This window comes from Rhincodon typus, chromosome 22 (assembly GCF_021869965.1).
Source record: "Rhincodon typus isolate 14 chromosome 22, sRhiTyp1.1, whole genome shotgun sequence".
Lineage (NCBI taxonomy): Eukaryota > Metazoa > Chordata > Chondrichthyes > Orectolobiformes > Rhincodontidae > Rhincodon > Rhincodon typus.
The window spans coordinates 1,231,845-1,244,745 of NC_063353.1; the positions used below are offsets into that span (position 1 = coordinate 1,231,845).

General features: G+C 47.3%; 1 protein-coding gene across 2 annotated transcripts in view; it reads right to left on the reverse strand.

The window, feature by feature from the left end:
* LOC109934535 (dynein axonemal heavy chain 3-like) overlaps window positions 1-12,901 on the reverse strand; it is a 429,003-nt gene that overhangs the window by 300,385 nt on the left and 115,717 nt on the right. For both annotated transcript variants that reach the window (XR_007264478.1, XM_048610380.1), the window contains exon 8: window positions 5,075-5,213. Coding sequence is in view for 1 of the 2 variants with exons in the window: in XM_048610380.1 (XP_048466337.1) it covers window positions 5,075-5,213 (139 nt within the window). In the remaining variant the exon portion in view is untranslated. The remainder of the gene's footprint in view (window positions 1-5,074; window positions 5,214-12,901) is intronic.

Below are 12,901 nucleotides of genomic sequence, written 5' to 3' on the forward strand. Positions count from 1 at the left end.
TGCCAGCTCAATGCCCCTTGTCTATCTGCCAGCTCACTGCCCCTTGTTTATCTGCAAGCTCAATGCCCCTTGTCTATCTGCCAGCTCACTGCCCCGCGTCTACCTGCCAGTTCAATGCCCCTTGTCTATCTGCCAGTTCAATGCCTGTTCATCGAAGTGGCTCTGGTCCCTATGTCAGGCTCCTGCTCTCTCTCCCAGTTTGCACACCCTCACACTGGTGATGCAGGATCCTCTCCTGCAGGAGAGAGGCATGAAGCCACATTCAAATGAATAAATGAGAACCACGCCTGCATTGATAGATGCCAGTGGAGATGGTAATTCCCAGAATGGTGACTGTCTGTGTCCTGTACCAGGAAGAAGAATGTGGAATGGGGGATGTTAGGTGTTGAAAGATTGTGAATGAGAGATCAAATCCTCGAGCTAGTTGGGATGAAGAAAGTTCTACAGGGCGTGTGCGCCTGATACTGGTGGGAGCTGTCAGTGCTGAAGCCAGGCTCCACGGTGGTATCTTTGTGTTTGGTTAGTCATGATGTGATATGTAGATGTTCCAAGCTGTGAGGAGAGGCCGAGGAACTGGTGCTGCAGGGGTTACTGAGTGTTACAGCTCCATTGTGGGTCTGAGTGTGAGGCCAAGCAGTTGGGAGGCAGGTAGTCACACTGTGCTACAAGCATCCAACATGGAGTCAGTGCAATGCAGTGTCAGGGATTGACTGCCTGCGAAGCATGTGACGGAGATTCCTGGTACCCAGTCTCATGTGCAACAGTCCTGGACAGGATAAGCTCATAATATGGATTCACATTCAGGGGCATTGATTAGTCATGAGCTTCAACACTTTCTGAGTTATTACAAACGCAACTGTGTTTCCTCTTCATCTTTTCTTCCCAGAAAATTTGACGGCAGCACAGTGGCTCAGTGGTTAGCACTGCTGCCTCACAGCACCAAGGACCTGCGTTCGAGTCCAGCCTCAGGCAACTGTCTATGTGGAGTTTGCACGTTCTGTCCATGTCTGCATCGGTTTCTTCCGGGTGCTCCAGTTTCCTCCCAAAGATGTGCAGGATTGGCCATGCTAAATTTCCCCAGTGTCCAGGGATGTACAGGCTAGGTGAGTGAGAGGTGGGAAATGCAGGGTTAGGGGGGGGGGGGGGGGGGGGGGGTGTCTGGGTGGGATGGTCTTCAGAGGGTCAGTGTAGACTCGATGGGCCGAATGGCCTGCTTCCACACTGTAGGGATTCTATGATTCAAAAAAGGTTTCTCAGTTTCAGTGTCTCTCTGAAATCCCATGGTTTGTGTCCTAACATTCATTGAATCTCATTAAGCACTTAGCCCCTTGTGGTCTGACTGCACTGGATTGTAGTACCATAATCCCTTCAAATTCTCATCCTTGTTTTCAATTCCCTCCAGAGCCTGGTCTGTCACTATCTCTGCAATCTCCTCCAGCTCCACAAGCCCCAGAGATATCTGTGCATCTCTAATTCTGCTCTCTTGAGGAAGCCCTAATTTCATTGTTGGTGACTATTCCTTCAGCTGTGCTGGCTCTATACATGGGAGTTACCTCTTCATGTTTCTCTTTTTTTCCTTTCAGACATTTACTCACCTGTTTCAATGTCTATCTGTGTGGCTTCTAATCCAATTTTGTTTGATAACACTCCTGTTGCTTTCTTTTTAATCATTCACAGGATGTAGGAGTCACTAGCTAGACCAGCATTTATTGCCCATCCCTAATTATCCAGTGGGCAGAGAAGGGTCAACCACATTGCTGTGGGTCACATGTAGGCCAGACCAGGCAAAGATGGCAAATTTCCCTCCCTATAGGGTATTAGTGACCCAGATGGGTTTTCACTGCAATTGACAGTGATTACTTGGTCCCCATTAGACCAACTCTTTCTTCCAGGTGTTTACTGTTTCAATTTCAACATCAATCATAGTGGCATATAAACTCCGAAATTAGCATCACTACCTTCCCCTGAATGTGATGTGCCTTGGAATGCCTCACTACATTGAATAAGCTACATAAATGCAAGTTGTTGTTGCAACTAACCATGAGTAAACCGGGGAAGAGAACATCCTAAGCATCTTGCTTCATCCATTGTAGTTTATTCAGATTGTTATGATGTCAATCCAGCATCGTGACCCGCATTATTCTGCTCTGATTGCACCATTTCCCAGCAGCACAGGGATCATTATTCACAGTTGTGAACTTGACCATTCTTTTGATTTGATTTATTATTGTCACTTGTACCAAGATACAGTGAAAAGTATTCTTTTGCGTGCTAACCAGACAAATCATACCTTACAAAAGTACTGCTGGCAAGGTAGGCAGCATTCCGGCTCCTAGGATCTTCCACTCCAGACAGCCGCTTCCTCCCTTCTTCCCTTCCCCTTTTAGTCTTCTGTCTTCATCTTCTTTCTGTCGGCAGTGGAGAAGGCAAGGTCGCGGAGTGGGAATCTTGGTGAGGTGGCAGCCTGGCCTGGCAGTGGAGCCAGGAGGGGTTGGGGGCTCCTGGTTGTGGTAGGCCTGGAGTGGGGAGCTCCTGGTTATCGGTGAGACGGCGGCGCCAGCAGTAGAGCCGGGGGGGTCTCCCGGTTGCAGGGTGAGTGTCGGTCCAACACGGGACCCGGCATCGGCAGCCCGTTGCCGAGATGAGCCCAGCAATAAAGAGATGGCGCCTGAAAAGTGGCAACTCCAATCTTGGTGACTCCAGTACAGTTGGCAGCACAGCTGTCATTGGTCAGCCAGCTCAGAGCTCAGGCCCCATGGTGGAGGCAGCGGAATGAAGATGGACTTTCTTTCAGCTTTATCTTTTTATTCTTAAAATATTCAAATGGCGCCGGATTGTGGCAACATTTGAAGCTTTTCACAGTATTTTACTCTGTTATTCATTAGAGTACAAGTGACAATAAATCATTCATTCAAAAAAGTGTAATAGAACAGAATGCAGAGTACAGTGTTACAGCTACAGCGAAGGTGCAGAGAAACATCAACTCTAATATAGGAGAGGTCCATTCATAACAACAGGGAAGAAGCTGTTCTTGAATCTGTTGTTTTCAAATGTGTTTTCAAACTTGTGTATCTTGTGCCCGATGGAAAAGAATGGAAGAGAGTATAACCAGGTTGGGAATGGTCTTTGGTTATGTTGTCCCAAGGCAGCAGGAAGTGCTGACGGAGACAGTGGAAGGAAGGCTGGTTCTCATGACGGACTGGGCTGCGTTCACAACTCCCAATAATTTCTTGCGGTCTTGGGCAGAGCAGTTGTCATATCAAGCTGTGATAAATCTGGACAGGATGCCTTCTATGGTGCATCTATAAACATTTCTGTAATGGAACAACCTATAACCACCAAACCATCCGTTTTTAAACAGCTGACCAGGTGATGCTGGAGTTCTACTGAAAACATCGATCGCTCAAAATTGAGGAAACATGTCTCTGAAAGTTAAACTAATAAAACTGGTGAATGAGACATACTGGGTCAACTGGTCTGGTAAGCTTCAAAGCAGGAGACGAGTACAACTAGTAAGTTGGTTTCCAAGTATTACTGTGTCTTTTTTAACTGTTTTTTTTTTCCCTCTGTGATAACTTCAGTTTCCCAAACATAAGGAACAGTCACCTGACATGAATCCAGGCTCTGAATGTGATGGGATAACACTGTGTGGAGCTGGAAGAACACAGCAGGCCAGGCAGCATCAGAGGAGCAGGAAAGTTAATGTTTCAGGTTGGGATCCTTCTTCAGAAGTCCCGTCCCGAAATCTCAACTTTCCTACTCTTCTGATGCTGCCTGGCCTGCTGTGCTCCTCCAGCTCCACACTGTGTTATCTCTGACTCCAGCATCGGCAGTTCTTACTATCTCTGGATATGATGGGATGTTTGAGGAGATTGCTTGACGTACTTGACAAACAATGAGTGGACGTGCCAGTGCAGGAACAACAAGCCAAAGGCCTAGCTTTCAGTCCTGATGCTAATCTGAGGCAAGGTCCAACTGGGCATTCACTTCCATTGTCTGTTCATCAACAAGCAAAAAGCATCATATCTTCAGAGATGAGCCATGTACCTCTGATCTCTAACTATCACGATTGTAATAGAGAGTGGACAGTAAGAGAACGACCACACAGCTATTTGCAATTTGTGGCTTTGATAAAAAACAATTCTCAATTCCTTTAAAGGCCAGACTGTGTTCCCAGAGCAGCTCTGACTGACATTACTGAAACCTGACAAAGTAAGGACTAAGCCTCAGACCTGAGTCAGAATGGGCTCATATTGTGTTAGTGAGAGCAAAACTAGAGGGAGGAGGGGTACGAAGCAGAGCATTAAGGGTTCTGGGGGTCAGGGTGAGGGTTAAGGGTCTCGGGGTCAGGGTGGACGTTAAGAGCCTCTGGGGAATCGGGGTGAGGATTAAAGGTCTCTGGGGCTCAGGGTGAGGGTTAAGGGTATCTGGGGGGTCAGGGTGAGGGTTAAGGGTATCTGGGGGGTCAGGGTAAGGGTTAAAGGTCGCTGTGGGGGTCAGCATGAGGGTTAAAGGTCTCTGGGGCTCAGCGTGAGTGTTAAGGGTTACTGTGGGGGGTCAGGGTGAGGGTTAAGAGTCACTGTGGGGATCAGGGTGAGGATTAAAGGTCACTGTGGGGGATCAGGGTGAGGGTTAAGGGTATCTGGGGGGGTCAGGGAAATGGTTAAAGGTCACTGTGGGGGTCAGCATGCGGGTTAAAGGTCTCTGGGGCTCAGAGTGAGGGGTAAGGGTCACTGTGGGAGGTCAGGGTGAGGGTTAAGGGTGTCTGAGGGGTCAGGGTGAGGGTTAAGTGTCACTGTGGGGGATCAGGCTGAGTATTAAAGGTCACTGTGGGGGATCAGGGCGAGGGTTAAGGGTATCTGGGGTTCAGGGTGAAGGTTAAGAGTCACTGTGTGGTGTCAGGGTGAGGGTTAAGGGTCACTGTGGGGGTCAGGATGAGGTTAGTTACTCAGCTAAACTTGGTAAATATAGATTTGATGCTTACTCTAAAAAGAATGAATTTGTTAACTATTTACTTGCTGCCGTCATTTCATACCCAAAAACAAGATGGCAGCAAGTGTTCCTCTGCTCGTACCTGTGTTAGCCGCTGACACGTGTGCCTTAGCTGTGTGTCGTGGTCAGCAGGGACGTAGGCATAGACTCTTTGCAGACAATCAGTGCTCAGTGGAGTCACTACACTGGGATCAATACATCGTTCGATAAGATCGTAGTACCTAGAAGGGAAGCACAAACATCAAAGACCAGAAGCCACTTCAATTACTGTCACCTCTCCATTCATTGCTTTCCTCTACCTTGCTGGTTATTTGCTGAGATTGGAAATATTCTCCAAACGGCAATAACCCCTCCTCCTTGCCTTGCTGTACAGGAACAGTGGGCTTGGGGCCTGTGGGCTTTACCATGCAGGTATTGCAGAGGCCCATGTTGGTCAAGAGTAAGGGAGGGCCATGTTTAACGGTGGCAATGATTCCAACTGCCTCCCTGTCTACTACAGTGTCATCCCTGTCTGGTAAATCTGCAGCTGCCAGTACTGGGGGCCTTCACAGCTGATGGATACTCAAGGATCTGGAGTGCTGGACAACACTGGGAACAATATGATGCCCCAATTCAACAAGTTCCCTGTGGTCCAAGATGTCACTTTGAATGCCAGTAGTTTGGGAGTGCTGCACTGTCGTCTTAGACGCTGAGAGAGAGAGATTTTTAACCAAGAAGGGAATTGAGGGCTATGGGGAAAAGGCAGGAAAGTGGGAGTTGAGGATTATCAGGTTAGCCACGATCACATTGAGTGGCAGAACAGACTTGGTGAGCTGCTTCTGCATTTTACGGTCTTAGGATTTATTAATGCAATAAATGTTGAAGACTCTTTGCATGATACAAAGAGTTGCAGAGTTTTCTCTCCACGGTTAATATTTGTCCTTCAGCCAACTTCATTAAAACAGATTATCTGGTCACCGTCAGGTGCCTGTTTCCATTATCCCCACATGGGGCTTACACTTCAAAACCACTTTTCATCGACTGCAAAGTGCTTCGGGACAGTGGGAAACGGCGCTACACACAATGCTGCTGGTCTTTCTGTTGTTATGAATCACGAAGCTGTTTTTTCCTCCTCACTGACCGAGTTCCCTGGCTGAACCGCTAGGGGTGACTGGCGGTGATGCCGCAGTTGTCGAAGTGCCATCTGCAGCTCCCAACACTAAAGTGTAGGCCAAGCCAGGCCAGGCCAGGCACCTCAGACATTTATCACCATCCTACCCACACTAATGAGGATCGGTTACATCCACCCAACCGTCAATGCTGCCGCTTGATAAATGGTAGCTTCAACTACAGTCTTTTGTTTGGAGTCGCAAACAGGGGGACTTTAGAGATTTGTGCAGCCCCTGATTATTTTTCACAATCGTTTGTTGCCTTCTTGATGACCTTTTTTTGCACTTTCAGGGTCTCTCGAATTGTCTGGTATCTTAATGAACGTCTGGGGCGACAGGAAGAGAGAGGGGGTGAGAAAGAGAGTAGGGTGAGTGGGAGAGGGAGAGTAGGAGAGAGAGGGGGAGGGGACAGCTTATAGGTGGGTCCTGCTGGGGGTCTATTAAAGATGGTTATCTGTCACGGATGGTACTCCCCACCATACTGCTCCCCACAATCCCCCCGCTGATCATACACCCTCCCCACCAATCATACCCCCACCTCCCACCCTCACACCCTCCTCACTGATCATACCCCCACCCTCACACCCTCCCCACTAATCTTACTCCCACCCTCACACCCTTCCCACTGATCATACTCCCCACCCTCACACCTTCCCCACTGATCATACCCCACCTCATACTCCCCACCCTGGCGAATTGGTCTGACTGCAAAAATCTGTTCCAGAAGGAGGCACCACCACCGACCCTGAGTCAGGCAGTTCAAGGTGTGATTTCTGATTGGCTCAAGACTGGGGAAGTGACAATTTGTGTTGGAGTACCTCAGAAATTCATTTGGTACAGTGCTGACTAACACAAATGAGTTCATTTTCTTCAAGCAGCAAAAGGCATTTGACCCTCACTAATGAGTTCCGATGGTGTTCCACAGAGAAACACAAGACCCAGCTTTCATAAGGGCTCCCAATGTGCAGCTATGCCTCATCCATATTTCGCACTCAGTTTAAATGAGGATCATTGTAAATGTACCAAGTACTTAATCCTCCCAGTCGTATCAGGTAAGCTGCTTATTACACACATCAACCTCTTCTAAAGCAGGGGGAAGTATTAAAATTCATGAGGATTGTCTTTTCAATCCTTCAACGAATTAAGGAGCTGCATAATCCCAGACAATAAAGTTCAGAAAGTTTATGACCAAGTGTGGAAAGAAAGCCTGCCCTTCTGAGTGGGTTTGGCACAGAAAGTAGTAAGTATGTTGAGGCTGCCACAAATATTGGACTGGCCAATGTGTAGTCAAGGCAAGGCAAAGGTTGTATGTTTGAATTCAAATTTGGTACATTGTCCTGTAATTTCTCAATTTTAATAATTCTCCTCTTCACTTGCAAATCCCTGTGTGGCCTCAGCCCGCCTGATCTCTGTAACCTCCTCCAGCTCTACCTTCCTATGAAAACTGTGCAGTGAGCAGCGCTGAGAGCATGTTCCACCAGGGCTTGTGTCTGCCTTTTTGAACACAAGCTGCTGGTGTTGTTCAGGTTACAACCTGGGGATTGCTGTCTGTAGTCTAGTAATCCTCAGATGTAGCACATGGGAAATAAAGACCAAGTGATATCCCCAGGTGAAGCAGGTTAAAGCCTACAGAGACCAGAGTACACAGGCACAATTGAGCGATTCTTTCAGAGTTACAGCTCCTGAGCTTCTTGCTCCTCATGGAAAAACCAAGAAGGGGGACCCAATCAGAAACTGGGAGATCAGACATTTGGAACAGTGCTTGGGAGAGGGGCAAGGCGAAAGAGAGGGAAGGTCGGGGGGAAGGCGAGTAGTGTTCTTAGCCCAATCATCTTCAACTGCTTCACCAATGACCTTCCTTCCATCATAAGGTCTGAAGTGGGGGTGTTCGCTGATGATTGCACAATGTTCAGCATCATTCACAACTCCTCAGGTACTGAAGCAGTCCATGTTCAAATGCAGCAAGAGCTGGACAATATCCAGGCTTGGGCTGACAAGTGGCAAGTGACATTCACACCTCACAAATACCAGGCTATGACCATCTTCAACAGGAGAGTATCTAACCATTCCCCCTTTTCAACATTCTGGGATGTCTATTGACCAGAAACAAAATAGACTCACATATAAATACAATGGCAACAAGAGCAGGTCAAAGGCTGGGAATACTGCAGTGGAATACTAGGAATATTGACTTCCTGACTTCCCAAAGCCTGTCCACCATCTACATCGCACAAGTCAGAAATGTAATGGAATCCTCTCCATTTGCCTGGATGGGTGCAGCTCCAACACGCTCAAGGGCTTGACATCATCCAGGACAAGGCAGCCCACTTGTCTGGCACTGCATCACAAACATCCATCCCATTACCACTGAGGCTCAGTAGCAGCAGTGTGTACTACCTACAAGATGCACTGCAGTAATTCACCAAAAATCCTTAGACAGCACCTTCCAAACCCACAACCATTTCCATCTAGAAGGATAAGGGCATACATGGGAACACCACCATCTCCAAGTTCCCCTCCAAGTCATTCAACATACTGACTTGGAAATATATTGCCGTTTCTTCACTGTCACTGAGACAAAATACCAGAAATCCCTCCCTGGTGGCATACTGGGTCAATCTACAGCACATGGTCTGCAGTGGTTCAAGAAGGCAGTTCACCACCACCTTCTCAAGGGAAACTATGGACGGGCAATAAATGCTGGGCCCAGCCAGTGACGCCCATGTCCCATGAATGAATAAAATAAAATCAAATAAGAGGCTGCCATCCAACTGAGGATGATGGCTCACCTCATGCAGTTACTGGCTCAATTGACTGGCAACCTTGGCATTGCCACTGACAGGGATGAACACTGCAAGGAGAGGGAGAAAACACCCCTACGTCAAGGGGTCCTTGGAGACCAGATAGGTTACTTTTCAGGCAGGCTGGCTCAGGAGGGGGAAGGTGTGAACTCTTTATCTGGCAAGTCAGATCCACAGGGTCACCAGTACCTCTGGTGTATCTAGCTGTGGGACCACAGAGTAGCCATAAAGGGAGGCTCCCTTCCCTGGAAACGGTTGGATGGCTATCCCCTTCTGAATGGGACTGTCTCCATGCTTCTCACTTGTCAATGGGGATGTGAAGTCAATTGTTGTCTCATGAATGGGTCTAACTGGTCAGTAGGTAGCTGTGCCCTGGCCACTCCCACAGTTTAGAATGGGCTGGAGTGGCAGGAAGACTTTGGGTTCCCTCCTGACACCTTCCTACTATGATCTTAGCGAGTTCAATCAGGGAGCCCTGGCTGACAGATATAAACAGGAGTGTCAGGGATTCTGTCCACTCTGAGAGCTGGCTCTGAGGAAGCTGGGTAAGTGTCAAGGACTTTCCACATGTTAAAAAAGGGTGACTTGGTGATGGGATACCGGCCTCTATGGAGTTATTTCAGTGGCGATGAGAGAAAAGCACGATCCTGAAGAAATTCGCTCACAACAGTTGCCTTTGAGTTGGATGAAGCATTTCTAGCATCTTGCCATTATTTGGGAAGCTTGACTCATTCGATCATGTTTTTGAAGACTGGGCCCAGTATGTGGAAAGAATGCATTATTTTTTCAGGGCAAATGACATTGGAGCATCTGAAAAGCAATGAGTAATTCTTGCGATAGCTTGTGGACCCACAGCCTTTTCGGTTATAAGCAGTCTAACTTTCCCTGAGGCACCAGATATTAAAGAGTTGACAGATTTATTCAAGGACTATTACGACCCAAACCTCCTCTAGTACTGAGACATTATTGGTTTTACTTGGCAATTCAAGAACCAGGGGAACCCATATCAGGATATTTGGCTACATTTAAATGATTGGCACAGGCATGTGACTTTGGTGTAACCCTTAATGAGATGCTGAGGGACCAGTTGGTATGTGAGATTAATGAAGTAACTATGCAAAAGCTGAAACTCAACTGGACTTCACCCAGGCACTGCAACTAGATTTCTCATTCGAAAACACGGCAAGTGGAGCATATGAGTTACAGGGTATGCTGATGGAAGTGGACACCCTCACCAGGCTGACTGAGCTTGGGGAACACCAGTTAAGTGAAGGCAACTGCATAGCCTCACTCAGGCCATATCCTGAACAGAGGCCTAGGTCAGCCCACAGCAAAACTCCAAACAAAACCAAGCCTCGACCAAATGGTTAAAATTTTCTTCAGGATCAGGGCTGGTAAGCCATTGTAGTTGCTGCTGGTACGTAGATATGGGACAGCAAAAGAGTCTCACTTAACCTAAACTGCGTAAGAGAGCTCTTAGGCCGGTATCCAGGAGAGTGCACACCCTGGAGAGTCCACCTACATCTGGTTTGGAACAGTTACATTGCTTAGCAATATCCAAATCAGAACCAATCAAAGTAAACATTTGGTTAAATGGTTACCCAGTTCTAATGGGGGTCAATAATGGCACGGCCATTTCAGTGATTGCAGAATCAATCTTTAACAAAATTCACTCTTGCATCCAACACTTAAGTTTGCGCAAAACCTTGGCTAGACTGAGAACCTGTACTGGGGAGCCTTTACAGATTAAGGGTACAACTTTGGTTCTAGTCTCTAATGAGAAGCAGCTGGTTCAGTCACCACTGACTGTAGTAAAAGGCTCGTGCCCAGGCCTATTGGGGCGAAATTGGCTGAGAAAGATTCACCTTGTTTGGTTCAACATTTTTTGACTTGCAAATAGCTGCCTGAGTGAAGTCCTGATTAAACACCTGGAAGTTTTTCAGAAAGGTCTGGGACTACCGAAGGAGACAAGGCCACTTTGTACGTTAACCAGGAAGCAATTCCATGATTCTGCAAGATCCGCCCTTTGCCATTTCCCTTACAGGCAAAAGGAGAGGCTGAAATCAGGAGGCTGGAAAGTGAAGGAATCATCAAACCAGTCGAGTTTGCAGAATGGGCAGCATCAGTTGTAACAATTATGAAAACCAAAAGACCTGTGGATGTTGTAAATCAGGAACAAAAACAGAAGTTGCTGGTACAGCTCAGCAGGAAGTTCTGAGGAAGAGTCAACCGACCCAAAACATTAACTCTGATCTTTTCTTCACAGATGCTGCCAGCCATGCTGAGCTTTCCCAGCAACTTCTGTTTTTGTAACAATTGTGAAGCCTAACGGGTCCGTTCACCTTTGCGGAGATTTTAAACAAATAGTAAACTGCTTTTCGCAGCTGGATAAATACCCAATTCCTCGCATAGAGGATTTATACGTAAAGCTGGCTGGGTGGGGGGAAGCGCTGTCCTTCATGAAGCTGAATACAAGCCACGCATACTTGCAACTGCAGTTAGATGAGAATTCCCAGAAGTACACTACAATTAATTCCCATAAAGGTTTGGGGTATCGTTGGCCTGTGCAATTTTTCAGTGTATGATGGAGAACATTTAACAAGGTCTACCCCAGGTCTCCATTTGTCTAGATGACATGCTAATATCAGTAAAGGCCAATAAGGAGCAGTTGGAGAACTGGGACATAGTTCTCAGATGTTTCTCCCTGGTGGGCGCTACCTTAGAAGGGAAAAATGTGTGTTCCAGGCACCCCTAGTGACCTACTTGGACTACAGAGTCAACAAAACCGGGTTATACACATTGGAAGATAAAGTGAGGGTGATCAAGGGTGCCCTGGCTCTCATGTCTGTACCGGAACTTGGGTCTTTCCTTGGGCTGTGAAATATTATGGAAAGTTCATAAATAACCTGGCCTCCATTCTAACACCATTGCATCAACTCTTAAAAAAGGGTGAGCCTTGGAAATGGTCATGTAGCCAAGCCAAAGCTTTCAGGGAAATGAAGAAACAGCTATCATCCTCGAAGGCATTGGCACACTATCATCCCAAGCGAGATCTAGCATTGACCTGTGATGCCTCCCCAAACTGCATCAGGGTAGTGTTAGTTCATAGGGGGCCCAATGGAGAGGAATGCCCAATAGCGCATATGCATCCAGGACTTTGGTTAATGCAGAGCGTAAATATGCCCAGAAAGAGAAGGAAGGTTTGGCGGTCATATGTGGAGTCAAGAAGTTCCACCAATATCTTCAAGGACGTAAGTTTACCAATAATAATGAACCATAAATCCTGGTAGGTCTGCTAAAGGAGGACAAGGCTGTGCCGCCCAGAGTTCCAGGCCCAATTCAGCGGTGGGCTCCAATACTAAGTGCATAAGTTGGAACACCATCCGGGAGGCCAAGTAGCAAATGTGAACGCATTGAGCCACATCCCACGAGCAGGAATACCACTGGTGCTATCACCACTTATGAGTCTGTAATGGTTTTAAATTTTCTGGAGACACTTTGAGTCATAGCTAACAATATCAGACATTGGATGCAGAAGGATCCATTCCTGGCAAAACTGAAACAGCTGGTGGTGATGGGGGAAATCAAAGGGCTGTCACAACCAGAGTTGAAATGTTTTTGGACCCGGAAAGGCCAGGTCACAGTAAAGGATGGCACATCATTATGGGGAGCAAGAGTGATTATCCTGAGCAAAGGTCACTCCCAGATCCTGGCCGAACTCCACCAGGGTCATCCGGGGGGTTTCCAAAATGAAGATGTTGACAAGAAATTATCTCTGGTGGCCAGGATTGGATGCAGGCATAGCTGTGTTGGTGGACAGTGCCCAAAGTGCCAACAAGGACAAAAACTACAGGCAGCAGCTCCTCACATTCATGAGTATGGCCAGGTAAATCCTGGACTTGGTTACATGATGACTATGCAGGTCCTTTCATGGGCTCAATGTTCTTAGTCATTGTGGAC